General features: G+C 39.5%; 1 protein-coding gene and 1 long non-coding RNA gene across 4 annotated transcripts in view; one reads left to right on the top strand and one right to left on the bottom strand.

Moving 5' to 3' along the window:
* The first annotated feature begins 362 nt into the window (after window positions 1-362).
* Window positions 363-27913, top strand: LOC109029470 (uncharacterized). The gene is made up of 3 exons (XR_002008562.1): window positions 363-402; window positions 1060-1136; window positions 27868-27913. It is a non-coding gene; the product is annotated as an uncharacterized lncRNA (long non-coding RNA).
* EFNB2 (ephrin B2) overlaps window positions 4812-27991 on the bottom strand; it is a 42562-nt gene continuing 19382 nt past the window's right edge. The window contains exons 2-5 of one of the 3 annotated variants that reach the window (XM_004054718.5): window positions 24260-24543; window positions 7501-7593; window positions 6649-6762; window positions 4812-5200 (exon numbers count right to left, since the gene is read on the bottom strand). In XM_004054718.5, the coding sequence (XP_004054766.1) occupies window positions 4812-5200; window positions 6649-6762; window positions 7501-7593; window positions 24260-24543 (880 nt within the window). Of the gene's footprint in view, window positions 5201-6648; window positions 6763-7500; window positions 7594-13340; window positions 18823-24259; window positions 24544-27991 lie in introns of those variants that run through there. The other 2 variants (XM_055360369.2, XM_031001411.3) reach the window with 2 other exon arrangements.

Raw genomic sequence — 27991 nt, forward strand, 5'->3', positions numbered from 1 at the left:
CGCTTGCCTGTGGAGAGAAGTAATGTGCTCAGAGCAGGCTGGGCTCACCTTTGAGACAGAACAAAGGGCATCTGGTTATACGCCCTCTGCAAGGAGCTTCGGCATGTGGTTCCTTCTTCCCAGGTGAAAAGAACAAGTGAACACATCTTGTTTCTTAGCTGAGCTTGGCTTACTCAGAAAACGTGGTTTAAAAACAAGGTCCAAACCATGACATTGTGTATTTGGTAATTTATGTTGTAATAGGTACCACAAAGTAAAGGTTGAAAATGCATGATTTCACTTTGGTTCTTTTCTTTTGCCCAAACTAACCAGAAATGACCTTGGTGCATACGGTCGAGGGTTCAGCTTAGTGGCTTGGCCATAAAATTGCATCCATCAACTTGGATCTGCAACTGAAGGCAGGTGGGTGCAGCAGGATAAAATCCTGGAATAGATGAAACTACGATTCTACCATCCACAAAAACCCTGGGCCTCCAGGGATTGTTGTTGTTGCTGATAAAGGGAGGCATTTATTTAACAAACATTTCTCTAGTACAAGTACTATGCTAAGCTGTGTAGATCCCTGTGTCCAAACCAGCCTTTCTTCATCACCTGTGGACTTTTGAAACATGGTTTCTTCCACTGACTGGGGTGTGGTCTTGGGCAAGTCAGTCAGACCTGGGAACTCTTCTGGCTTGCTTCCTGACTCCAGGTGCCTTTTCCTATTCTCCCTACCTAAAATGTCTCACTCTTATGGCAGGGATTAACCTGAGATAATGTAAAGATCTTAGCACTCAGATCTCAAGGGTGTGAAGTTCTCTGCCATGGGTGGGGACTCTTGGTTGTTTAAAAAGCTACCCAGGAAGTATAATGATCAGTCTTAATACCCAGGACTACAAGAGGCCTGAAAAACAATCACACCCCTCAGGGTACATAGTTACCTTCCCCAGGAAGATGACCACCGAAAGTGTGTTTTAAACTCACAGCTGGCCTCTGGCTTGCTTTCAACCAGTATCTCAAAATGTGCTCTCATCAATGTTAAGTTTTTACAAAAACATTTGACTTTTTCCTTCTCCCTAGGATTATTCTGTTAAGAAAAATGAAGCGATAGACTGCTGCTTTGCTTCTATGGACACTAGATCAATCTGGAATTAAGTGTAAGATAAGAGTACATTTCCCTCTTTTTCCTGAGACAGCTAACTTCGTAGGTAACTATTCTGACTGTGCAATTCAGGTGCCACTAGAGAGATTTTCTGTTGAGGATTATTAGGATTTTATACAATTGCATATTATCTTTGAAATGAGAGTTCGTGGTTTTATGGGGAATAACGAGCTCACGGCTCTTAGCAAAATTAATATTTGTGTGATGTGCACATCCCGATTTGAAAAGTGGGCACACAGTGTCCATGGACAGGAGTCTCTGGATTAACTGTAATTTTGGGGGAAATAAGAGTAAAGGAAGGCAAATTAAAATAACAAACAAAAAAGAAAGAAAAATGAAAAGAAAAGAAAAGAAGAAAAGTACTTTGAAGGCACTTTTTCCATAGGAAAAAAATATTTTATTTTTTTAAGAACAAATTCAGTTTGAAACAGATGTGGAATGTGACTTCACGGATTTCATTTTCTGGGGCTAACTGCAATGTGAAACTAAAGCAGATTTAAAACCTATGACAGGCTATTAAAATAAAACAAAGAAAGAAAAAAATATTTATAACTCAGGCATAATACTGTGTTACTTACAAATTGGACAACGAAATTTTAAATAAATATTCATGGTACATAATTACGGCACAAATATGCAGCAATTTGGCAACCTTTTATACCATTTTTTCCTCATTACAGTGCAAAGGGGAATGACACTGCCGTTAAACAAGCTGTAGCTAAATACATTGCAAAATTCAGATTTTATACAAAACATCTTGCTTAGACTTTATAAAAAACCAACATTGCTCTATGTACACAATCTGGGTAAGAAAAGCCATTTCTTTCTTGTTTTCATGTGTATTTTTATTAAAAAGGTGAATAAGGCTACTGTAACACCCCAAATCCATAGACAGTAAAATCTGAACCTATTTACAGCATCTTCACTGAAACATGATGGTGCAAATTCCAAAGTCGGGTGACCAGGGACGATCATACAAGCAAGGCATTTACAGTAACTTTCCAAAGCTAAACCAACTTCAAATAAAGGGACAGTTGGTAGATTGTCATATTCTGCACCAGACACAAAACAGACGCACAGAACACTTTTCAATTGGTTGCAGGGAACTCTTTTATCAATTCATCTGATTTTTCACAGTTTAGCATAGAACCAAAACGTAGCCAACTGATGATACATACATTTGATTTCATTAAAATCAGACTATTTCCCATTTTTCCCCTTCTTGCCCCTCTCCCCCATCCTAAAAGTAACTTCTGATGGCTTACAAGAAACTCTTGCACGAATGCACAGAAAGGAGAGGTTGGGGTGATGGAAAGAATTACATATGTACTGTGGCTGGTTACCGCGGCAACCCTCCACAGAAATATGATATAGATATATATAATATATATTGTAGATATATATTATACATATATGTACACATGTATACCACACACCCACTCACACATACACACACGCACTTTGGACCAACATCATTTCCAGGTTCAGGAAATAGGGGATCATAATTTCTGTGACAACTCATTTTTGCAGGTACTCACTGGAGGTCTGAGAACCTTAAAATGCTGTCGCTACATTTTTTTTCCCTTCCAATTCAGAAAGCAAAGTGTTACCATAGTAACAGGACTATGTTAAAGATGTCTATTTTGCATAGCACATAAAAAGTAGGTTTCCTGTTTACTCTTCTTGTTTCCCAGAAGGGAGGGGGTGCGGGGGAGGACAGGAGGAGGGAGCCACAGCTAAATCGTCACCTGAAGCCCCCAGTGTGACCTGCTGGATTCTAGAGAACACTTCAGCCCATAAGGCAAGGGAAAACCCAACGCAGAAATAAACGCCGGAACATCTTGTCATTGTTAAATATATGATGCAGTCACATTGGCTTCCTGCTCTGTGGGGCTCGTACTTCCTAGTCTACGGTTCCGTGAGATGCCTTCGGAGGACTTGGTTATTTTTGCATTTGCTCTCATTATTGTTCTTTTTGGAATGATGTTGTTTTTCCCAGAAGTAGCTGTCCAATTTGTTTTTTTAAGCGCTGAGCATTGGGACCACTTAATTGCCACAAATGAATTTCACATCTTCTGGTGTGTACTGTGTGCAACCTTAAAATATATATTAGTAAAAATCTTTCATTTTATATCCCTTGTGTTCTATATACCTATTATAAATACATCCTATCTTCCTTCTCCCCCTGGACATCATAATTTACTTCCGTCTTAAGGACTCTAAGAGGTTTGCCGTATGTGCTTCACCTTGACACAGAGCACCGGGCGCTGCAGCCTCCATCAGTACCGACCCTGCAGCCCTGGCACCTGGACAGCACCGCATAAACCAAAGTGTCGTAAGGCTCAATCGGGAGGGGAAGGGGGAACCTGGGGCGGGGGGGGATCTGACCTACCTTTTATAGATGAGAATTCTTTAATAACAACGATGATGATGGAATTACAGCCTGTTTGACCTTTGGCCTTTCAACTTTTAGGTCAGATTTGGCTCTCTGCTATTCTCCTAAATGCTTTCCCTGTGTTTAATAAAATGTGATAAGTATAGCAGCTGAGTCTGCTTAAAAAATCATCCAAAGCAGACCGACTCTCCTACAGCTCGGAGCTGTATATCTTATTGCCAGTACCACAGCAGTCCTGCCCGAATATATCATCAGCGGCCTACTTTCTCCCTTCCCTCCAAGCCTGTTCCTTTCCCCACAATACCCGTCTTTGTTCCCCGGAATGAAGAGGGGCTTTTCTTCCCGCACATCGCTATTTGATAACAGTGAGTGCCTCCCCATGCACTGGAATCCACTGTGTGTGCTGTCGTGTCTCCTACTTGCCTCTTCGATCTCAGCAAAACCAAAGTGCTGTGCCGCCTAATTGCTTTCTTCTTTTTTCCTTTCCAACTTTCTGTTTCAGAGGCAGCAGCAGTGAGCTGCAACTGCAGCCAGCCCTTTCCCCAGCCCCACTCCCTTCTACGAACTCCTAGCCTTCTTTGCAGACAGCCTAGCATCTGGCTAAAGGGCACCTTGTTAGCAAACACAATTTCTATGAACGGATTACCCATGGACTGAAGCTGTTGTTGCCAACGGCTGGAGGAGGGGACTCCAGACATGAGTGTTCCATGAGTGATGCAGATGTGGAGTGGAGGTCTCAGGTGAGGTGCTGCAGAGCCCTGGGTAACAGAACGAGTGAGACAGTAAGGACTAAACTCTAGAGATCTTTGCACACCTTAACTAGCCCGAGGTCCGTGTGACAAGTCCGGTATGCACTGCGGGGGAAATGCACCCCAGGCAGAAGCCGGCCCTTCCAGGCGTGGCGTCCTGGGGCACCTGCCAGGATGCTCACAGCCCTCTCGTCCACAAACCACTGTCTTCCCTTGGCTTCTGCAGAGGCCTGAGTGACCGCAGCACATGGCTTCGAGGAGGAGACGTGGGACGCGGCACAGCAGTCCGAATGGGCGTCTTCTGCACAGTCTTCCAGCTTCCAGGGAGCGTGTGTGTTCACCAAGGCCGAATGCTACAAGACTAGGTAAGCTGTCCAGCGCGACGGGCTCTTCCGAGGAGGAGTGTCCCTCTCCCCCGGTGCTGTGCTTCAGTCAATTCTCCAGCACGCGGGCTCTCAAACCCTCAAGGGAGGCATCGGGACATTAGGTGTCCTCTGGGAAAGCACAGGTACCACCAGGATCCCTCTCAGACCTTGTAGTAAATGTTCGCCGGGCTCTGCGGGGGCATCTCCTGGACGATGTACACCGGGTGCCCGTAGTCCCCGCTGACCTTCTCGTAGTGAGGGCAGAAGACGCTGTCCGCAGTCCTTAGCGGGATGATAATGTCACTGGGCTCTGAGCCGTTGTTGTTGCCGCTGCGCTTGGGTGTGGCCAGTGTGCTGAGCGACAGTGTGGTCGTGTGCTGCGGCGAGTGCTTCCTGTGTCTCCTCCGGTACTTCAGCAAGAGGACCACCAGCGTGATGATGATGACGATGAAGATGATGCATCCTGAAGCAATCCCTGCAAATAAGGCCACTTCGGAACCGAGGATGTTGTTCCCCGAATGTCCGGCGCTGTTGCCGTCTGTGCTAGAACCTGCAGACGCGGAGACAGAAAAGGTCAGAGATAGTTACTGCTGTCCCAGTGCTGATGGACTGCATTTATGACCCTTAAAAATGTGAAAAATAAGCCAGGCTTATTACTAACTAGAAACTGGACTTTGCCTCGCCAATACCTCGTCTAAGAGCTCAATGCAAAAGGAAATGAGAGGTATCTCTAGGAGGGACTTCCCTACCCTCCCAAGCCACAGGGTTTCCTTTGTATCATTATCCAGCAAGAGCACAGACTGTCGGTGATAGCCAGCCCTTGATCTTGCTTCATATTCTAACCCGTGTCAGCCAGCCTGGGGCAGTGGCAGGGAAGAAAAAGGGAAGTGGCCAATTCTCCAGGTCAGCGGTGAGCGTTTATCTGGTATTGCTCTTCCGCCTCCTTTGAGAAAGGGAGTTTCATGCAAACCTTCAAAAGGCCTGCCTTCTAAAGAAGAGCCCTGCCTCCTGGCAGAACAGAACAGCTCGGGAACGCGGAAGGAGTGAGGGGGCCTGGGAAAATGTTCAGCTCGTAACTCGTCTGTATTATTTGATTTACACTTAAAATATATTTGGAAGGCAGCAGAAACTCTCACACCGAACAGACTGCCAGCCCAAATGTTAAGCACTAAAAAACTGCCTGGCATCATTATATTATCCATTTATCAGTTTGTCATAAGAATTTGACACATCTTGTCATTGAAAGTTAGAAATAACAACTTCCCTCCTTGACTCTTGGAAAGAGACAGAATATTGCTGCAGATGATAAATTCGCACAACGACCAAGCAAGCACACAACAATCCTAATACAAAACTGCTGATGTCTGCTCAACAGCTACTCTATAAAACCTTCATTAGCATGGTAACAAATACAGAACTATTTGTTCCAAGACTGTTAAGAAAACGAAGGTCAACGATGGACAATTTTATCTGGTATTCTACACTTTTGTCAGGGACCTGTTTAATATTTTCTTTTACATGGAAAATGTGAAACAAAATAACGATAACCACCTGAAAAAATACTATTGTGCAATATTTAAAAATGTTACCATTTAAAATTTAGAGGAGGATCAATTAAACCCTCTGTGGATTAGATATAATTAGATGAGGGATTAGCACATTAATTACATATACATTAACATCAGCTTTAAGCTGGAGTTGACAACCAGCTTGATAAAATGTCAGCCAATGAAACCTTTGGCCTGACAGAGTAGTTCTAATAACTGGCATTTACAGCTCATGAATTCTACTCCTTTGAATATATGACTTTCATTGGAATGAGTTATTTTGTTCTTATTGAGTGTAATTAATAATGACTCACTGACAGCAAAGATTCCTGATCACTGTAACTTCCAGCTAATCCTAACTGGTTAGAAGTCTTTAGACTCTGCCCTTTTAAGATACTACTAAGAATGTGGTACCCACAGACCTCCATACACACAGATCATGCTGTTATACCTGGATTTGGTTTTACAAAGGGACTTGTTGTCGAACTTCTTCCATTTGTACCAGCTTCTAGTTCTGGACGTCTTGTTGGATCTTTATTCCTGGTTGATCCAGCAGAACTTGCATCTATATGAAAAACAAATGATTAATTATGGCACAGACATCTGACAATATCTAGCTTTAGGAGCTGCATATATATTTCAACAGGCATGAATAGCAATGAACATAAGAGTCTTTATGCAAAGTACTGTGAAATACAAGAATATAATTTTTCTTTTAAAACAAAATGGTTATACTAGTTATTTCAGAGGTTTAGAACGTGAGGCCATCTGTGGAAACTATAGGGATTCTTGCATTTGGCAGGCAAAGCATTGCAGATGACATTTCAATTTAACTGAGCAAGTTGATTGACTACTATACCAATTTTTAATTAGAAGAATAATTATTTCTTTCTGCACAATAGGTTATCTATATTGGAAAAGTCACAATGAACAAAACTCTTCTGTAGTCAAGATTCAGAAATGAGCAAAACTGCACAAGCTTTTAGTTTTCATTCTGGATATTTTGATTTTGAACCAAAGTGTTTTGCTTTTTAAAAAGAAATATCTATCTATCTATCTATCTATCTATCTATCTATCTATGGCAACAGACATTCTACCTTGCTGATCTTAACTCTTAGATCTCCAATAAAAGCTTAGTACATTGACTTGAGGAAATCTGTCAGTGGCTCAAAGTGCAGAAGGGTTTGCTTTGAAAACTAAAAAGAAGAACGAATGAAGGTGGGCGTCGGCAACATTAGCACCACACTAGCTGGGGGCTACACCAGGTCACAGTGGCGTCATGAAGCAGCAGATGGTCTTTACCTTGTCCAACTTTCATGAGGATCTTCATGGCTCTTGTCTGGCACACCCCTCCCTCCTGGTTATCCAGGCCCTCCAAAGACCCATTTGATGTAGCTGATTAAAAATAAAATGGACAAAACAAAAAAATAAAGAAAAATCAGGAAATCAATAAGCCAAGTTTACATGAACATGAAATGTCTGAAAACAATTTGAAAAATAAGAATTCACTCTTAGTCACAAGTTTTCTGAAAGTATGGGGATGCTGAAAGCCAAAAAGAAAAAGAAAAAGAAATAAAGAGAAATGGATATCGGAAACACTGCCGCACGTATGCTATCTGACTCCAAATTTATTTAGGCACTTTCTCCTTCCTTCACAAATGACTGATTTAATGTTAGTCTATAAATAAAAGGGATGGCATCTTTCAAAAAGTCTATGGACTCTTTTGGGGCCAAACTCAGAAGAGCAAAATAGTTAATGCAGCCATTTCCAAACGTGGTAATCATCCCCCCACACCTGCTTCCTCCACCGCAGATTTCCTGCTTCAAGAACAATTAGCTTGACGCTCTGTTTGTCAAGCATCCAAGTTCTGTAAACACTAGACCAGGAGCCTCCCACAACCCTTGTCTTCTTTTTTCAGCCTTATGCATGCTTAAGAAGTATACCAGAAATCAGGTCTTCAAAATCTCCCCTTTTTCCTCCATCGTTTTGTAAATCAGAAGAACATACGTGTTATTACTGCCAATGTCAACCTTAGTCAACCTCTTCAACCAAACTACCTGTTGCGGGAAAACTCTGGCTGAATAGAGGGTTCACACACATGCCCACCACTCATTCTGGGTCCTGTGGCAGCCCTGGAGAGAAAGTGGGGACTTTTACCAGCCACTTGCTGGTGTTCACCAACTGAATTCCCTCTCCACCTCAGCAGTGAGGAGTGGAAGGAAGGACAGAATCATTTTACCATTTTCAGCATTTTTTTTGTCAACAGCCTATGCTCTATTTAAACACATCCTTGTTCTGTCTCTTTAGACCAGCGAGGTCTCTGAATAGCTTTGTAACTCAAGCTGTAAAGAGATAGGCTGCCAGGTACTTTAATGAGAAACAGGCTTTGAATTACAGTTCAAGTTCCAGGAGAGAAAAGAAGGTGGAGAGTGCTAGACATTTTCATTCCCCTAAAGTTCAAGGGGCAAGGAACAAAAGTGTTTCATATACATTTCTGCAATTTAAATCCATTTTCTACCTGATTATCAAAGTCTTGGCTTGTAACACTGTACTTTGCAAGGGACTGAAAAAAGGATTGATTTTCTGGTAAAAATAAATCCCAAAGACATTCTTCTAATGGGATTGTTTGTTTTCCAAACAGTAGGTCAGCAAACAAGTTCTATATGCATTTATGGTAGAAATATGCATTCCACTGAAATTATATTAACTACAAAAATAAGGCACTTATTTACTTGTCTTTGTGGTCTTGAATTAACTTTTACTTTCACTGTTTTCCTCAAAACAAAGGCTGCCTCTTCTGTGCATACATATCATTGTGCTTCTCTGAGTGCTTGCTTAAACTTTACAGTCTCACAATTGCATCTCATTCTTCTGTAACTGTGGATAAATTTTTCCCGGGAAACTGGGCAATAATTGCCATAATAATAATTGTCTTGGAAGGGTAGTAAGAAGCAGACAGTATCTGTTTGTAGATACAAACATTGTAGACCATTAAGAAACTATTCAGCAGACAGCTTAAAAAAAAAAAAAAAAACCTAAAAATTTTGTACACTTCTGTGAATCTAAAAAAAATCTTTTTTTAAATTATTTAATGGGGCTATTAAAATTTTTTTTATTATACTTTAAGTTCTAGGGTACATGTGCACAATGTGCAGGTTTGTTACATATGTATACATGTGCCATGTTGGTGTGCTGCACCTGTTAACTTGTCATTTACATTAGGTATATCTCCTAATGCTATCCCTCCCCCAGTCCCCCACCTCACGACAGGCCCTGGTGTGTGATTTTTTTCAGTTCTTCATTCTGCTCTTTCCCTTTTCCCTCCTCCAAATATGTGCCTAAATTTTAAGGTATCCTTTCCTCCCAGAGGCTTCAAACTATGAGTTTCTATGAGCAGACCCTATTTCTGGACCATTTCAGAGCAGTGCTATAATCTTCAATTAATTGTTGAGAATTTTCCTATTTGATTTTTCTAAAAAATTAGGATATGTCTGCATATAGAAAGAAGTGAAAGGCTGATGTCTCTATCTGGCTGATAGTTTAAAATGTTTGGTTTACTTCATTCAGGTGGAATCCCAATGTTTTTAAATTCACATGCACATAAATGAACCTACACGCAAAAGTGCACTCAAACTCAAAGTTAAATGACTTACTTTTTGTTGCTAAAAGTTTCAACACTAAGCTGAAAAATGACAAAATGAGATCTGAAGGGCAGTGCACAGAAAGAAAGGGGAGGAATATAGATGTACTTATTTTAATCTTGAGGGGGAAAAGACAGTCAAAGATTCAGATCCAAAAGAAAAACAATTAAATGAGTATCAGCAAGAGAAAAACAGGCACAGTAGAGCAGTTACTTGTAAATAGAATTGAGAACTGCGTCTGCAGAGGGAGAAACTGCTGATGACTTCTGCTTTGTCAAACTGGAAGCACAAGAGGTGCACATTATTTGACTTTTTTCTTTTAATTTGTAGGTCAGTGCCTTTTCTGAATATCAATGCTTTTGTGCGGAGCTCCCTAGGTTTACCAAAACGGGGTCTTGACAACCACAAATGTAAAATCTCTAGAGTATTAAAATTCAATTGGAATCTATAATTTAACATCCACAGACTATATAAGACAGTAGGAGGAAGGCTGTGTTGCATAAGAATGAAACTGCTTTGCACCTTTAAGAGTGAAAACTTTTTTATTTCTTGGTTTAAAAAAAAAGTGTCGGGGGAAGAGGGAAACGTTCAAGTCTTAGAGTTGAAGAAGGAAAAATCTACAGATGCTGCCTTTGTAGGTTCCTCTGAAGCCACAGGCTATTGCTTGTTTGGGGGAGTGTGCTTGCCGCGTGGTGAGCAAAAGTGGGCTGAACAGTCTGAATGCAGACAGTTTTTCTGCTATATTCAAGATTTTGCTTCTTTTCCTTTTAAGCCAACCTGTGACTTGCAAAGGGTACTGGAAGATACTGAAAAATTCACTACTAATATCAAAATAACATCCCAAATACTTGGTTGTTTATAAAGGGGCATTTAAAATACAGTTACACGTTCCACCAGGAAAGATTTTTGCCATGAGTTAGAAATGATCTAAGGTGCCATGAACTGTTTTAACCCAGTTAGTACGCTGGTACTAACTGAAACTCCAGGAGGTAAACTTTACAAGTATAACGTAATTCAAAATGACTTCAGTCTATTTTATACTTGATGTAAGTATAGCTTCCCATAGTGAAAATCACCTTTCTTCTCCCCTGCTACATCCTCATCACAGAGTGTAATTCTTATGCTGAGGTTCCAAACCCCCCTCCTTGAACAGTGACACAGCTAAAAAAAAAAGTCTCCTATCCCAATTATACCTCCTTCCTGGCAGTGAACTCTGAAATAAAACCACAAGATTAATATTCTGATTTCTCCTGCAATAGTCACCAAGAAGCTCTGAAAGGCTTAGTGGCTGATTTTGAAAAATAACAAGAAATTGCTAATGCTTGGCAAAAAAAATCTATTTCCATTTCAGGAGACAATTTTGCAATTATTTTCATTGTTCATTTGAATGTACTGGGAATTTTTAACTTAGAGAAAGAGTGAAAATAAATTGTTAGTTCATTATACATAGCTTTTCTTTGTATCTTTCTATCAGCGTGATCTAATGCAGCCACAATCATAGTATTGCTACATAAATGAAATCACATTTAATCATTCAGAGATAGAAAAAATAACATTGTTATAACTAAGCTGTTAGGGCCCAGATATTTTTTTTCCCTTGGCTCAGGAAAAAAATAGACATTACAAATTTAAAAATTACCAGAAAATTTCTCTATCCAGTTGGAAAATAGGCTTAATAAAGATACATGGGCATTTTACAGCCTGTTTTTAAAAGCTTTTGCTTCAGGGGTCTAACTGCATGTAGTAAGTATATAGAAGTCACTACATTGTTCCCCCCAGGGCCTAATTTCCAGTGGGTAGAGATTACTGCTCAGCAAAAAAGTTCCTTGAGTTCACATCGTCTAAAAGTTCTGCAGCACATCTGAAACCACACAGCTGCCATCTGCGGTTTGCCATCTATTTGCACCTATACTTATCTGCAGTTCTTAGTCACTGGGAAGAGTATACTCGTTATCTGAGTAGGAAAAAAAAGAGAACCAGTGAGTAACTGTAAAGCAGACTGGAAGGGCAAGAATATTTCTGGCTGTGCTTTTTAGCCCATCCCGGCGAAGAGGAAGTAGTACTCCATTTTCACATGTCTTCATCTGATGTTCACCGCTCTGCTCCCAGGAGGCTAAGCTCCAGCCCCACATCTTGGCTGTGTTTAGTCCACCACATTGCTAACAGTGTGCTAATCAGATGGACAATCAAACTTCTGGATTTGTACCGATATATGGGTCTCACTGGCACAGATTTGAAACGGGGAAGTGCAAAAAAATCCTACAGAATAATGGTATCACAGTTCTTATGGAAAGAATGAAGCACCAGGAAATATAAATACTATTGAGGGTATTTCAAATTATTTAAAAATGTAGCGTATTTGTATGGGGCCAGGATGGAGAGGGCAGATGGACACTTGAAAGCAAGTATTTGTATCAACTCCGTTGAAGAAGTCCAACAGAGAGACATGATAAGCATCCAGGGTCATGAAAACCACAGAGTCGTCAGAATAAAAACGTTGCCCTTACATACAGCTGCACTGGACACAACTCACTCTCATGTAACCACAAAACAAGTAGCATTTTATGAACATTCTCTGTCAATATCTATGGGAACTATTCTTTTCCAGCATGTCCTCACATGCTAGCCTTGCTAATTTGGACTTCTTAGGCGAGTCTTCCTACACATCAGTTTCCTTAAGCTCGATACAGACTTCTGAAGATCGGAAGACTGTTATCTTGGCAAACTGAGGAACTAAAAAAAGCATAATCCAGTAACAACATGGAAAGCAAAGCCGTGACTTTAAAATAAACACAAACACAACAACATACCAAACTGTATTACTGTTTTCTTCTACCACAGGGCTATCAAATCTGAGTGTCAAAAAAACAAAAAGAATAAGGTAAGTTGAAAAATAAGAAGGCTGATAAAAAAATAATTAGTGTGAATATACAACCCAGGAAGCTAAGATTTATCTATTTAACACCCTGACATCAATTCAAACTATGTACTCTAGAAACAAGAATTCAATTTCTGAAACTCAAATTAATGTAGTTGAATGCCTTGAGTTTCACAGTTATCTTTTAAGATGCTAACTTAGAAGAAAAGTTCTAAACATGGAAATGATAATGTTCACTGAATGCCAAAAATAAATGACTGTTTCTTTAAAGTTAATTAATAAAATCTTCTGAAACAGAAACATCTATTTAATTTGCCAAAAGGAAAAAAAGAATTTCATTCATTTTTTTTCTACCTTCTTCCTTTTACGTGTTTTTCACTGTGGCTTTAAAATGAGAAAAATGAGAAATATAATCATGACTTTCCGAGGGCCTCATTATTCTTGTTTAGTTTAATATATTTAAAAAATTCAGCATTACTTCAAATCACATAGCACTTCATCCTATAATACCAAATTTGCCTTATCTTAGAGCAAAAGTTTTATGGTATACTTTCCCCTAAATGGCCTCACTTGAAGAAAGAAAAATACAGAAGATTTTCTTTTTTTTTTTTTTTTTTTTTTTTTTGAGACGGAGTCTCGCTCTGTCACCCAGGCTGGAGTGCAGTGGTGCGATCTCGGCTCACTGCAAGCTCTGCCTCCCAGGTTCACGCCATTTTCCTGCCTCAGCCTCCCGAGTAGCTGGGACTACAGGAGCCCGCCACCACGCCCGGCTCATTTTTTGTATTTTTAGTAGAGACGGGGTTTCACAGTGTTAGCCAGTTTGGTCTCGATCTCCTGACCTCGTGATCCGCCCGCCTCAGCCTCCCAAAGTGCTAGGATTACAGGCGTGAGCCACCGTGCCCGGCCCAGAATTTATTTTCAAGAAGAAATTTATACTTAGCAAAGTTAATTTAAACAAAACAAGCCCTCTACTTGATGAGACGGTTCTCACTGACATTTGATTAACTCTTATTTTGCATGCAGGGAGCCGCAGCTAAAACACTGTATAAACTATCAGTGATGTAGGATGTGTGAGTTTTTCACCCGTGAAAATATTGTTCAATATGATGGGAAGAATCACTTGAATTAATACCACATTGCTATGGTTGTGTTTTGAAAACTTAAAGCAGTAAATCATGCATTAAGAGGTAATAACTGGCTTAGCTTCAGTGACTTTTCTGTGCAACACAATTAGTTTTCTGCACTAAACAGAATAATTTGGAAAAAGTAGATTCTAAAATTGAGTCACAATTTAGACCTCTCCTCCTGTCTGCCAGCATTGAAATATGACTGAAGATGTTATCAAGCACAAATGGATGCTCTTAAAGAAAATGGTACAGTTTTACTTCTTTAATTTCAAATATTCATGATGAACAATAATAGTACATTCTACCCAGAGCTCAGAAATAAGAGTGTTAAACATGGAACAACTTTGAAGCAGTTTGGTAAGTTGATTTTGTTTGTATGTGCACTTAAAAGGTTTTGATGACATATATTACTTAATTGCTTCTACTTGGGAAGAGAAAGGATACCAGGATACATAACTGAGTTTACAGGTGCCATCATGCTATGCGAGGCTTGGACACTGAGGGAGAAGGTCAATCTACTGAGAGAAAAGTCACAAAATAAAGCAATAAACACCACATCTAGAACAGGAGAAATTCTATCACAGCTTTCGCATAAAGCCTTTTAACCATTAAAAACCGTATGAATGTCAAATAGCAATCAGTGAAGACATTCAGGGCCATAGGTATCTTTGACAATACAGACCTGGAAAGCTACTGGCTACAGACACTCAAGAGTGAAAAGACGGAAGAGCAGAAAGCAGTGATGGCAGGTGCACATGTGTGCGTGTCTACATGTGTGTGCGTGCAAGCACATGTACACATAGGGGGTACAGATCAAGAAAACATACCGTCCAGGCTCAGTGATGTACACTGACGCTCTTCTGAGAAAGACCAGACAGTACTGGCAATAAACTGCACCTCCCCCAACCCCCGACTTTTTTGTTTGTTTGTTTTGCTAGAGACATGTTTAACCACATAAGATTATTTATGGAGTTGTTTATTTTATTTCCCCTCAAAATATTGTTTGGAACAGCTTGATGTCTTGATTTTTAATAAATTCTGTTGAGGAAAAACATCACTTTCTAAGTCTAAGATCTTACTGTTAAAAGTTATGACGATTTATGCAGGTGGAATCTCTCAGTTAAGAAAAAAAATTTAACATAATTTCAAAATAAAAAACAAAACAAAAAAAGGCTTTTCTTCTAGTATAATTTAAGGGACCGTTTCTTATTGCCACAGTAATTCAGAAAAACTTAATATAGTGGGAACATGAGAGTCAATGGTAAAAGAATAAGTAACTTCACATAGAAGAGCCAGCCTTAGACACACCTGAATATGTGTCCTGAGCTAGGGAATCCGGGAGTGGCCAATGTGGAGAGTCATTCCTTGTCTATGAGGAACAGCTGAGCCCTCGGCCCATCCTGTGGAACATGGGCCATACAGGGACTCGAGGTCCTAAGTTCTGGATTAAATGAAGGTTGCCAGGTGGAAGTCATTAGCTGGGTGGTGTTAAGTGAAAATGCTATAGATGAACTACATGCTGTTTGCAAGCAGTTGCAGTTTTCCTGCCCAGCTCACTGCCACAGGGCCATGTGGATATCTTGTCCAGCCCACTGCCACTGGACTCTCTCTTTCCTTGTATATAAGCCCCCAATAAAACCCCATGTCTTGAAAAAAAAAAGTCATTTTTAATATGCTTAATATGGGCCAAAATCTACTAAGATAGAGGAATTGTGTTTTAAAAATAGGCAGCCAGATGACCATTGCAATAGCAATGACTCAGCTCACATTTTTAAAGAAAAGAATAATGTAAGAGTTCTAAAGATAAAACATAATTCCCTATTGTCTATATTAGCTGTACTTAAGCATCAGATTTTTAAAAATGAAACTTCCCAGGGAAGGGATAGTGATAATATCTAATGAAAATATTCTGAACCATGAAGAAGCATGTGTTTGAGTGAATTATTTCCAGCACATAATCTAGTGCCTGCTCTGAAGATTCTGACAGTCTCAATCATTAAAATATCCTTGCCAAGATACGAAAAGGCCTAGCTGGGAAAGGGTCAGAGTAAAAAGTTCACGGTGGGGAGGGTGCACATCCCACAACCCTCTAGCTCTTTCTACTGTCACTAATTGCATGCAATGATATTAATGACCCAGTAATTGCAAGACGAGTGGCACTGAAGTGGAAAACATCCATCGGAGGCAGAGTTCATCTCTAGGCGGTGGGACTTCACCAGCGACCGAATTAATGTCTGCTGACAGTTTAGAATATAATACTGCAGAGGAGAAAATGCGTCACTCTCATGGACACACACAGCTTAGATGGACATCACAGCTTAGGTGGACATCACAGCTTAGGTGGACATCACAGCTTAGATGGACATGTTGTTTGCTTTGACCATTTAGAGACCAGTAGTAACCCCAATAAGGTGCCCCTATCTAAATTTGCCCCACACATGAACCTTATTCCGTCCAGGGGACATGTTCTATCCTCTAAGAATCCAGAGCAATTTCCCACGTTTGTGCCAATAAAAGAATACCTTCATCTCCTGTTTAACATCAGGAACAACAAAATGGGCTACTTCACCAATGCAAAAAGCCACTTGCAAAGCAGAACTGTCACCCAGCCTGGCTCCTCTGTAATGAGATCAATTACACTCCAGCTTGAGGGTCTGCCAATCCATCAGTCCTTCTATGCAGCCAGCCAGCCAACAAAACTGCTGCACTTGTACTCGGCTAAGGAAATTTGAAGTCTCATACCACCTCTACTTGTATGTTTGAGAGATTTTTATTTTTAATAACTATATGATGTAGCAACTTTCTATTGAGGGGCTCAAAGTACTTGCTAACATAAAAACACAAAATAGTATAGACTTATTGAAAAAATGGAATTAAGAGTATGTCTAAAAAGAAAAAGAAAATTCATAAGAGCTAACAAATTGCCACTATAACCACCTTTTCCCAATGGCCTTCCTTTCCTAGTACCCTGTAGGATTTTCTTAGTTCAACTTTGGGGGCAGATGATTGCAAGTTGGTTATATGTTACACAATATATGACAAAGCATCAGTACCAAAATGTCTGATACAAGCATACAGTCCATCCTTTATAGTTCATGAGCTTCTCTGCTGTTGCTATGTATGAAACATGTGTGTACGTATACTCTGCTCTCTCTACATATGTGTTATGTATGCATGCATACTATCTTTACTATTGCTACATGTGCACTTAGATGTTTGGACCCAGGAGGCACTGTTGTAAACTAACAATGCCGGCCTAAGGGTCCAGCGGCCCTGGATTGAGTTTTGTTTCTGACATTTGATGGCCAACTGAATTGTACTAAGCTACTCACACTAAGTTTCAGCTTTCTCACAGTGATAAAAATTGCTCTAAGACCTGTGTTTCTAGACTTCAAAGTGAGACAAGAGTATGTGAAGGCCACAACGCTTCCCTAAGTGATCAAACACCCAGCCCGAGATTTTGAAACTTCAGGAACAAATGTGACTCTTAAGAACTATACAAATAAGTTAAACTACTATTTGCTTGTCTGGTCTGTGCATCTTGGCTATTTTCATGTGTTTTATTTTGCTTTAAAGTTTTATCTTCCTGATGAATGTTTAAAGGTTATTAAGAAAGAAGCCTGTCCTCTTTCATTCTTGTACTAGGTCTCTAGCATTGTCCAATTATTTATAAATCCCAGTGAACCTTTAAAAAGCCATAAATAAGGTGCTAAAGATACCAAGATACATTTTATGCAATAATGAAGGCAGTTTTATTCTGAGCAATTCCTAAATAATTCTTGCTGTCATGATGGCTTAGGTTGATGTCATTTAATGTGAACAGAGTCTCCGTCCACAGCAGCTTTTTCTTCTTACACACAGAGCCATATGGGACAGACATCCCCAGGTCGTGACTCCACTATACCTGAGAGCCAGGACTTTCTCAGTGCAATCTCAAGTTAAGCAGAAGCTGAGACTCTAATCCTTAAGTGTAAAGAATTTATCTTTATTCATATTAAATTCAATCAGGAGTCTCACTGACACACACTGGGAAAACCTTTAATACACCCAGAAAAGGAGTTCACATGATGTTCAGAAATAACAGAAACAATGCTTCGAATTATCAGACTAATGGGCTGATCTACTTTCCCAGCTAGCCTCAGTGATAACGCAACCCTGACACATTTTCTTCTCTGGAAGACGATTTATACCACATTAGGATGCTACTAAAATTATCAATAAAGATACACTATTTTCATTGTGTAACAGGGAACTGAGAAAAAGTCCTGGCAAGGCTGGTAACATGGAAATTGGGAAAAATGATTATATGTATCTGAAGACTCCTCCCCTGTCTGTCTCTTTTGGGTCTTACAAAGGATCTGCTAACAAGCTTGGGCAATTCCATGAACAAAAAGATACATAAATGCATGTTTCTTGGTAAAGGAAGCTCAAGGACAAAAGAGCTTTTATATCACTCAAAGAAGACAAAGAGAGAAGATCTTATAATTAAGTTATGCAGCATTACTGAAACGTGTAAACTCTCTGGAGTTCCATTTTATGGATGGACTTCAAATCAGCCAAGCTTTTGGGGTCCATCCTCTCCAACTTGCAGCCGAACACAGGTCTGCCTCCAGCCTGGAGCCTCATACTTCCTCCCCTGCTCCAAAGTTAACTCTTAGTTATATGTATTTGGTGTCAAAGGTGGAAGTAATAAGCATTTTATATATCCCACCACATCTGGATTCCCATCAACCCTGTGAAGCAGGTGCTGTCATTATCCCCACTTTACAGATGAAGAGACTGAGGCAGACAGGGGTTAAGTTACTTGTCAAAGGGCACTCAGGAACTCGGGTCTTCCAGACCCCAGACTCTCAACCTAAGATGTTGATCTGTTTCTCTTGCACAGGGGGAGGGTGGTGGTGGTGCTGTATTCCCCAAGATCCCAAATGCACAGTCTCTGGCAAGATTCTGATGAACATCCTATTACAAAGACGACAGCTGTAGGTTAGAAATAAAAATGAGTTTAAATGCTTGAACTCAGCCATTATGCGCAAGGTATCAAACAGAAATCCTCACCCCTCAATCAGAGGACCCAAAGGACAGGCTGATGTTGCTGTATCACCAAATGGGATTACATTTAATGATGGAAATGTGGCTTTTGCTACATTTATCGTACATAAATAATTCATCAAATAAAGCACATAATCGCTTTATACAGCCCACACATTATTCTATATTCTAAAAGAAACCTATATGTTAAGAGGACATTTGAAAGCTCCTGTAACTATCTTGCTAAAGAACAGTGCATTCAGTACGTTTCAGTGCTACTTGCCAAACCTACACCCCAGAAATAAGTAAATCAAAAGCAGAGAAGAAAACAAATATATGCTCAACAACATAAGCAACAGACTCTGAAGTTCTTCTGCTTTGATTCTTTAAGAATATTGTTTTATTATATTTGTGCAAGCATTTTACTTTATTTTGTGATTTTGCTTAGAAGTGGAGTACATGTCTAAAAAATAGCAAAGCTGTTTGTGAAGCTTTCCAATTTTACATACTCTTTATTAAAAAAAAAATTAAAAATAAAAAGCTATAGACAACTGAACCAATGAGGGCCCTAAGAAATGGCAGCTTCTCCAGACTTGTTCAGTGTTTCTTAAGGAACACTTTGCCAAGGCATGGAGAGTGAGGGAGGCCTCCAAGAGGATGCCATGAACACCACAAGGTGGATCTCACAGAGCAACCTTTAATCAAACAGTCCTTAGGAAAGATGACTTATGGACTATGCCACAAGATGTGTCTTAGCTATGGATTTGCAGCAAAATAATGCAAAAGCCATATGAAGCTAAATTGGGAGGCGCTTCATTAATATGGTTTTCTTTGTCTAACAGCTCTGCTGTAGCTACTGTTCACTTGAAAAGTATGAACACAATGGCATTCATTTTTCATCCATCTCTGACTCACATGATTTTGGTAGTGTGACGAAAACCTCTTTGTGGGTTATTCTGCAAGGTTTTATGTGAAGGTAGAATAACCAGCCCACAGAACCTTCGTAAGGACAGCTGTTGCAAAGGGCCAACACACCAAACCTGCTGACTCATTCAGCTCTGGGTGTCGCCTCTGAAAAGAAACTAAACCAGGCACAGAAAATGCTGCAAAGAAAACTCTATGGATAAAGGCTACGAACATAAGAAGGCTTTCCCAGTATCAACTGGAGCATTTAGTAAGTCTAAGACACAGCTTCCCTTGAAAATGGGCAATTTCAGAACAGTTATTTCATGAACATTAAAAAAAACTTTAAAGACAATAATAAAATAACTATAGGTTAGGTAAATTAGCTACTCTATTTTTAAGGCAATTAAAAGATCTGAACATAATAAAGAAAAGGTCTCTTCAGACCACATGGCCATAATATCTCCATCTTTGCATTATTTGAAGATTAGGAGATCTCATTATGCAAATCAGGCCCAGGGCTAATTACTGAAATAGGTCACTTGAAAAAGTCAATTCTAAACAAGAATAAAAACCCATATACAGATGCTCCGTGACTTAGGTGGGGCTATGTCTTGATACTTGATAAGCACAAGGTAAGCTGAAAATATCATTAAATTGAAAATACATTTAATACTCCAATAAACCCATCAGAAAGTTGAAAAATTTAAGTGGAACTATTGTAAGTCGGTGACCATTCGTATATAATTTTGCCACAAGTTAAAAAACAAATAACCATCTATGAGGATGCATATCAGTTTGCCACATATCTCCTAAGGGGACTTAGTGAATACTTAGTGTGTTTAAAAATACAGTTCAAATTAAAAATTCATATTCACATCTGAAACTCACAAGTGTGATGACTATATTTTAAAGCAGGTAACACCACAAATCAAATTAAATGTTTTTAAAGAATTTACAGAGGATCCTGTCCATTTGAAACCACACTTAACAAGTGATCCTATATTGGATTTGTATGCCCAGCCCTAATGTGGCTTGAAACTGGAGGAGACCGCCATCATTAGCCAGAACAATGACAATACTAAAAGTGCTTTTTAGGGAAATAAATTAAAGTTCAAAGAAATAAAACTGACTTTCTCATTAAGCTTAGGAAGCAGGACTAGCAAGTAGGACTCTAGGTTCCTGGTTTAATTCTTCTGAAATGCTGTTCATTTAGGGTACTCCCCAATGCAAGTCAGTCCCTCCGGACTACTCCTCACTGGGGAAAAGTCAAGCACTCCTCCAAAGCATCAGGTCTCTTTTTCCTCTCCATGGAAAGAAACCAGCACACAATAACATATTTATTATAACACTGCTCGTTCTGAAGGCGCTTACCAACTAGACACTCAGATTTGGGGTTAAACCCATGTAGAATTTATTAAAGCTGAACTCAAATGCTAATATTATTTACTGTCTCAAAGTGAACCAACGATTTGAAGTGTTAAAAATATACATGTAAATTTTAATACTTTCCATCATGCTACCTAGCACTATTTATAAATGTACTGATATAAAAATTACTAACTTCAAACACTTTCCTTCTCAAAAAAGCCAGTACAGAGCTTGACCGTGTGTGTGTGTGTGTGTGTGCATTTGTCTGATATGCAAAGTAGTGACTTTTTAAAATCCATTCATTGTTTTGGTGTCTTGGAACTTATGCAGAAGCAATACAAAGTCAATATTAATTTCTAAAACTATTTTAAGATTTGTTCTCTGCATTTCCCATTTCCTTTCTAGGGAAACTTGTAGATCAATGAGCTTTGCTGTAGGGTGGGTGAGAAATTGGCTTCTATATTTTCCCAAGTATCTGAAACGCCTTCCTCTGCCTACGCCATCGTGGAAGTCTTTCAACTCTGCTGAAAGTCTCAACTGGACTTCCTGGCAAACTTCTGAGCCCTGAGTTCTCCACCCAGCCCTTATGACAGTCCCCCAAAGCAACATTCAAATAGCCTCTCGTAGTTTCAAACTTGAGACCCTCAATTCTGTATTAAGAAAGATTCATTTATCCCAGGCTACCATATGCTTTTGCATGGTAAATCGTAACTCTAAGGAGAGCTCTGATGGCCAGAGTAGTTCAGTAACTGCAATGAACCTGTTAGTGTGGTATGAAGAGTTTCCAAAAAAAGAAAATAATAGATGTCATTATTGTGTAGATTAATATTATAATTATAAATTAAACTGCTTCTAAATACAAATCTCTCATGTATTAATAAAAAGCAATTATTAAATGCTCACCACATTAAGCAAAGAGATGTTGGTAAACACTTATTTGCATATCTTGCATATTATTTCACACTAAAGGTTAAACTCTTAATGTTTACTAAAATTCCACTTGCGCCCAGTGCGAACTTAGAATTTGCAAAGCATTCTTCATGAAGTCATAAGCTAAAGTAAGAAGAGAGACTCTGGGTGTGTTGGCATTATCAGTGGACTTGGGCTGCATCCACGCATTAGGGACGTGCGTTCACTGCCCTAGGGCATCTCATCTCTAGTGTGTCCACTCTTCCCATACCACTGCCTTCTTTCTCCCACCCCACCCAGGGGCATTAACCTTCTTAATAAATGCATCTGATCAGTTTCAGTTCCCTGTAAATGTCATGCTTAACCGTAGCTTTCACTGAAAAAGTCTTACTTTAAAAGTCTTTACTAAGGCCAGGCGCGGTGGCTCACGCCTGGAATCCCAGTACTTTGGGAGGCCAAGGCGGAAGGATCACGAGGTCAAGAGATCCAGATGATCCTGGCCAACATGGTGAAACCCCGTCTCGACTAAAAATACAAAAATTAGCGCACACCTGTAGTCCCAGCTACTTGGGAGGCTGAGGCAGGAGAATCACTTGAACCCAGGAGGTGGAGGCTGCAGTGAGCCGAGATCATGCCACTGCACTCCAGCCTGACGAAAGAGAGAGACTCCATCTCAAAAAATAAAATAAAATAAAATAAAATAAAAAGTCTTTACTAATATAAATACATTGTTAGGCTTCCAAAAGCTTAAAGTTTCCATTTATTTTACCTGGTAACTATTTTACATTTTCAAAGATTTCCCTACTATTCTGCATACTTGGCCACCCCATCTACCTGTTTCACTTCAGAATACTTTTATAATAATTACTCCTTACTAAGTATATACTCTACCACTCTCTCTCTTTTTTTTCTTCTTGTTGTTGTTACCAATTCTTGGTAAGCTACTCTATGTATCAAGTTGGCTTTAAAAATAGGTTTTCATTCTGTGCTTTGAAGTGTAGCTCTTGAGCTGGGTGCAGTGGCACATGCCTGTAGTCCAAGCTACTTGGAGGCTAAGGTGGGAGGATCACTTGAGCCCTGGAGTTCAAGGCTACAGTGAGCTGTGATCATGCCACTGCACGCCAGCCTCGGCAACAAAGCTAGACCCTGTCTCTAAAAAAATAAAATAACAGTAAAGTGCGGCTCATAGGTTGAGATGCAAGAGTTTCAGTTTGATCACCAAGAGTCTCCTACCTAAAGTTTTAGAGTCCACCTTGGGGCAAATAATAAACCAGTGGCAGACAGCAGTTCCCTAATAAACTGAAGTCTATGGTAACCAAGCCACTGGAAAATTCAACCCAATTAATTATGAGTATAATTTTAAACCAAAGAAATTAAGAAAAAAGACTTCATTGCTTGAATGACGCGAACAGCTGTCTGAGTCACCTAGACTTTAACAACACCTGGGGCCCTGGGAATGACGCTGACGAGAGATCTGCACATAGTAGGCGTGGGCTCCAAATGTGCTCATCAGCTGACTTCACATCCTCACAAGTTAGCCTCAGATATGACCCAAGGGATACGTACCATCTCTTCCTGAAACAGCGTGTCAAATTATATATATGTATGCAAAAAAGAGTAATGCACTAAGCAAACCAAGTTTCGTCTTTTTCTTCTGAATCTGGTTTTAATGTGACCTGTCATCCCCATCTTTCTAATTTATGAGCTCCATCTTCTCTAGACTGTTAACTTCTTGAGGAAAACATGCTATTTTACCACCTTTCACTGCTGAATCCCTAGCCCTTAAGCACAGTCTCTGGCACAGAATAAATACGAAATGAATGAGTGAATGAATGGATGGATGGGTGAAGAGAAAAGGCAATGCACAAGATTTACCTATCAAAATCCACCAATGGTCCTTAAAAATGGTTTTGTCAGAGATGCTGAATATATTCATATAATACATTTATTTCAATACTATTAAGAATTCTAGTGTTTTTTTTTTCTCTTTGGGTATGTATACTTAATGAATACTGGTAGCACAGGGTCCCAAATTCAATGAAGTTTTCTTTGAAAAAAAAAAAAGGTGGGGGGGGGGACAATTTTTCCACAAAGATTTTCATCAAATTATTTGTCACAATAATTTTAAGGAAACAAAAAATTGATACAAACCTATATAGCTTATCTTAATTTCTATAAAATAAATGAATAAAATTATACTTACATATAATGTAATAATCTTTGTTCTTCTGAAATTCTAGACCCCAGAGGTTAGGGCTGAATTCTTGAAACTTGATGGTGAATTTGATATCTTGGTCTGGTTTGGCACAGTTGAGGAGAGGGGTATTTTCCTTCTTAATAGTGCATCTGTCTGCTTGGTCTTTATCAACCATATAAACTTTATAATATTCATACTGGCCAACAGTTTTAGAGTCCACTTTGGGGCAAATAATATCCAATTTGTCTCCTATCTGTGGGTATAGTACCAGTCCTTGTCCAGGTAGAAATCTAAAAGCATAAGAAAAAAAAGCCATTGAGTTGATAAAAATTAACTGTATTAATGACAGTTACAAGATAGCCAGGCAATGCCCATAATCCCAAACTACACATTTTCAGATTCACGCTTTTATTTATCAAAAGTCTCTTACTTCAGATCAATATGGGATGAATGTATTTTGGAATTAAGCTGTAAAAGAAAAAAGAAAGACAGAAAGAAACCACTTTCCTTACTCTAAGCTGTAGGATCAGGCTACCTGCTGACATTTCTTTACCACCCCCTCGCTTGTAATATTTCTGCACTCCTTTGTGTAACTTTACCATAACTTTTCCTCCATGGTGAGTCAGATCTCCCACATGTTTGTTATTTTTTAACCATTGGCAGCTTTAGTTTATTGGGCATGCCACAGAGAGAGCTCATCAATTGGAGGGAACAGTGGATCCACTAATACTTTGTTGTCCTGTTAGTTTCCATGTGCTGTTGATGTTAATTAACAGACAAGTTTCATCAAGAATGTTTCAAATTGCTTATCATAATTAGTCAGTCACTGATCAAACAATGGGTTTTTTATTACACTGAACAAAAGCAATGTCTTACAAATGCATAAAAGATAACCAGAAATAATTAGTTGTGGTATTGATTCAGCTGCAAAATGAAGAGTCCTCTACTTGCAAGGACAACTACTGTCCCTGCTCTACAAATCTTTTTTTTTTCTTCCCTTAAGATGTATTTGCCCCAATTAATTCTCAGAAGCAAATCTTTAGAACTAAGACTACTGATACAATATCCCCTTAATGCTTATAGCTGAAAGCCTCCCTCCTCCCTTTCCTCTTTCTTGGTAGCCATGTTCCTGAATGGTCTTTCTTAATGGGGAGTTTCTCTGAAAAACTGAAACAAGAACTTCCTAATGAACATCCTTCTACAAGTGCTAACACTAACAACACACTTAGAAATCCCAGCTCGTTCGTAAGCAGCCAAGCCTGCAGGCTCATTAAAATATTAAAGCCTAAGAACAAAGAATCGCCTCTGAATCCTTCCAATCCAACCCTTTCTTTAACCAGAGACGCCCACCAGCCATGATGACTACAGGGTCATAATTCACTAAGAGATAAAGCAAGGATGATAGGGCACCCCCAATTTCAAACCCATACCAAGGGAATAGTTTATGATTTATGCTAATGAATGGTATTAATTTTCTGAAAAGTGCATGAGTGTGGTTATGAAGCAGCACAAAACATAACAGAAATCATACTATGGATTCATATTAAAAACCCGCACTCTTTATTGGGAGGAAACATGTATGTGGCTGTTACCTCTTTCTTGGGAATGTGTTACTGTACAACCCCCAAAAGAGAAGGATGGTCCCTTTTTTTTTAACTGAGCTCCTTTAGCAAGGACATATGACATTCATTCATTCAAAAAAACTTTCTGTGAAACAGAACTCAAAACGAATTTTTATAACAATGATATATTTAAAACAACCATGTGTGTACTGTTGAAGAATTCTCTAGAACTTTTAACAAATGCAAATCACAGTGGGAGCCTCTCTGTGGTATCCCCTCAACCTTGTGAATGGCAATGTGTTCTATGTAGACAATTTCATCTTCTTTATGAACAAAACACAATTCAGTTTCTCAAGTAACAGACTGAATCAGAATGTTTGTGGATGAGGCTAATTCTTTATCTCCCCCAGCCCCTCCAACACACACACAGTAATTCTGATGTGCTGCTGAGGTTAAAAACCTCAGGCAAGATGCCGGGCAGTAAGTACAAACTAAATTCCATAAACATTAAATTGATCATCTTCCTGACATTTCCTTTTTCTCCTGTCTTATTCCTTGACCTTTTTAGGACATCTTTAAGGTTTACAAACACCAGGAGTCAATTCCTGCCTAGGGTTTCTCATACACTCCAAACCTTTTCTATCCTTAATCTGCTCCTTTTGTAGCCTGCACAGACAGCACTATGTAAGGGTTAGCTACTATTAGGGGAAGTATTCCTAAATTACAAGCCCTGGGGGCATCCCAGGCTTCAGAGATTAGGATCCTTAACCAAGCCAGATGTACCCATTTCCTCAACCATTCATTCAGCTCTTTTAAGAAAATGCATTACACCCCCTCCCAAGCTGTACATCTCTGCAAATCTTAAAACTCTCCCACATTACACCCTATGTCTCAAGTTTGGCTCACTAAGCTCTTTCTTCATTCAAAATGCTCCCAAGATCCTGTTTCCTTCATGAGGATTTTTTTTTCCTGCTTAACTAAAGATTCACAGGAGGTTTCCTCCCAGGCCATGCAAGTCACTCCTCTTGACTCTCATCACTCACCGTCTCAGCGACAGCTCTTGCTGGTGCTGATGCGGTGAGGTCAAGAACATGGGACACAGGGGTCGGTGTGGCTTTGGGGGATCTCTGTGTTTGAGGCCATATTTTCAGAAGGCGTAAGTCATATAAATCATTTAATGAGCCTTTTAATTCATTTTACAAACACGCCAGGCCTTCCTTGATGTAAAGTTTTCATTCAGTGTGTACTGTCCAACTTTGTTAAAAATCTATAATGGTCAGTGACAGCAATCCGGGGGATGCTTATCAAAGCAGAAGTGTGGTGGGGAGGCTCACATTTCAATATGCATATTAGATACGCTTGTAAAAAGTAAATCGTGACAAAACTCACTATTCCCAATGATTCCAAAAGCATTAATTCACCTTTCAGAACACACTGTGGCAAAACGTGAGGCAAGAATTTGATCCTCGGCTCTTCAAAAGTAATTGTTTCTAGAGCTCATTAAAACAATGATTGTTCCTTTAATTAAATCAATACAATAGGCCCCAATCCTTGAGTGGTTTAGCAGCTTTTACTTTTTAAGCGTATATATAAATAGCCATAGCACACAGTCACTTTAACTGAAGAAATTATGGCTTCTCAGTGGACAGAGTGCAGTTGAGCTGAGAGCCTGAACTACAGCTCTCCTGGCCATGTTTTCACTACGTGCAGTCTGCATTATTGACTCTGCCTCCCAGGAACTCTCACACTTCCTAAAGCACCATGGCAGCAAACAACAGTACTATGAGTGTAACAACTCAAGTAACCTATGTTGTGCCAGACATTATGAGTGACAGAAAAGTGGAGACCACTGATCATTAGGAATTTATAGTCTAGCTCCCTGAGGGCAGCAGGCAAGTCCCACATGTGACTAATTCAGTCTTAAACGCCCAAGGGGCTGACACAGAGTAGATGCTCAATAAATAATGTATTAGTTGAACAAAAAATAGGAATGAACAAATAGAAGCTAACATTTATACAAATTGAAGTCAAATTAAATACCACTATTTGCAGATCACAGACATGATAGGAATTCTGAAGACAGAACCACTGAGTCGGGACAGGACACACTGAGGAGGAGAGACTGAATTTCCGCAGATGCCCTCCCAGGCGCACTGGCATTTCTGGAGAGCAAGGA

The sequence above is a fragment of the Gorilla gorilla genome, chromosome 14 (genome assembly GCF_029281585.2).
Source record: "Gorilla gorilla gorilla isolate KB3781 chromosome 14, NHGRI_mGorGor1-v2.1_pri, whole genome shotgun sequence".
Lineage (NCBI taxonomy): Eukaryota > Metazoa > Chordata > Mammalia > Primates > Hominidae > Gorilla > Gorilla gorilla.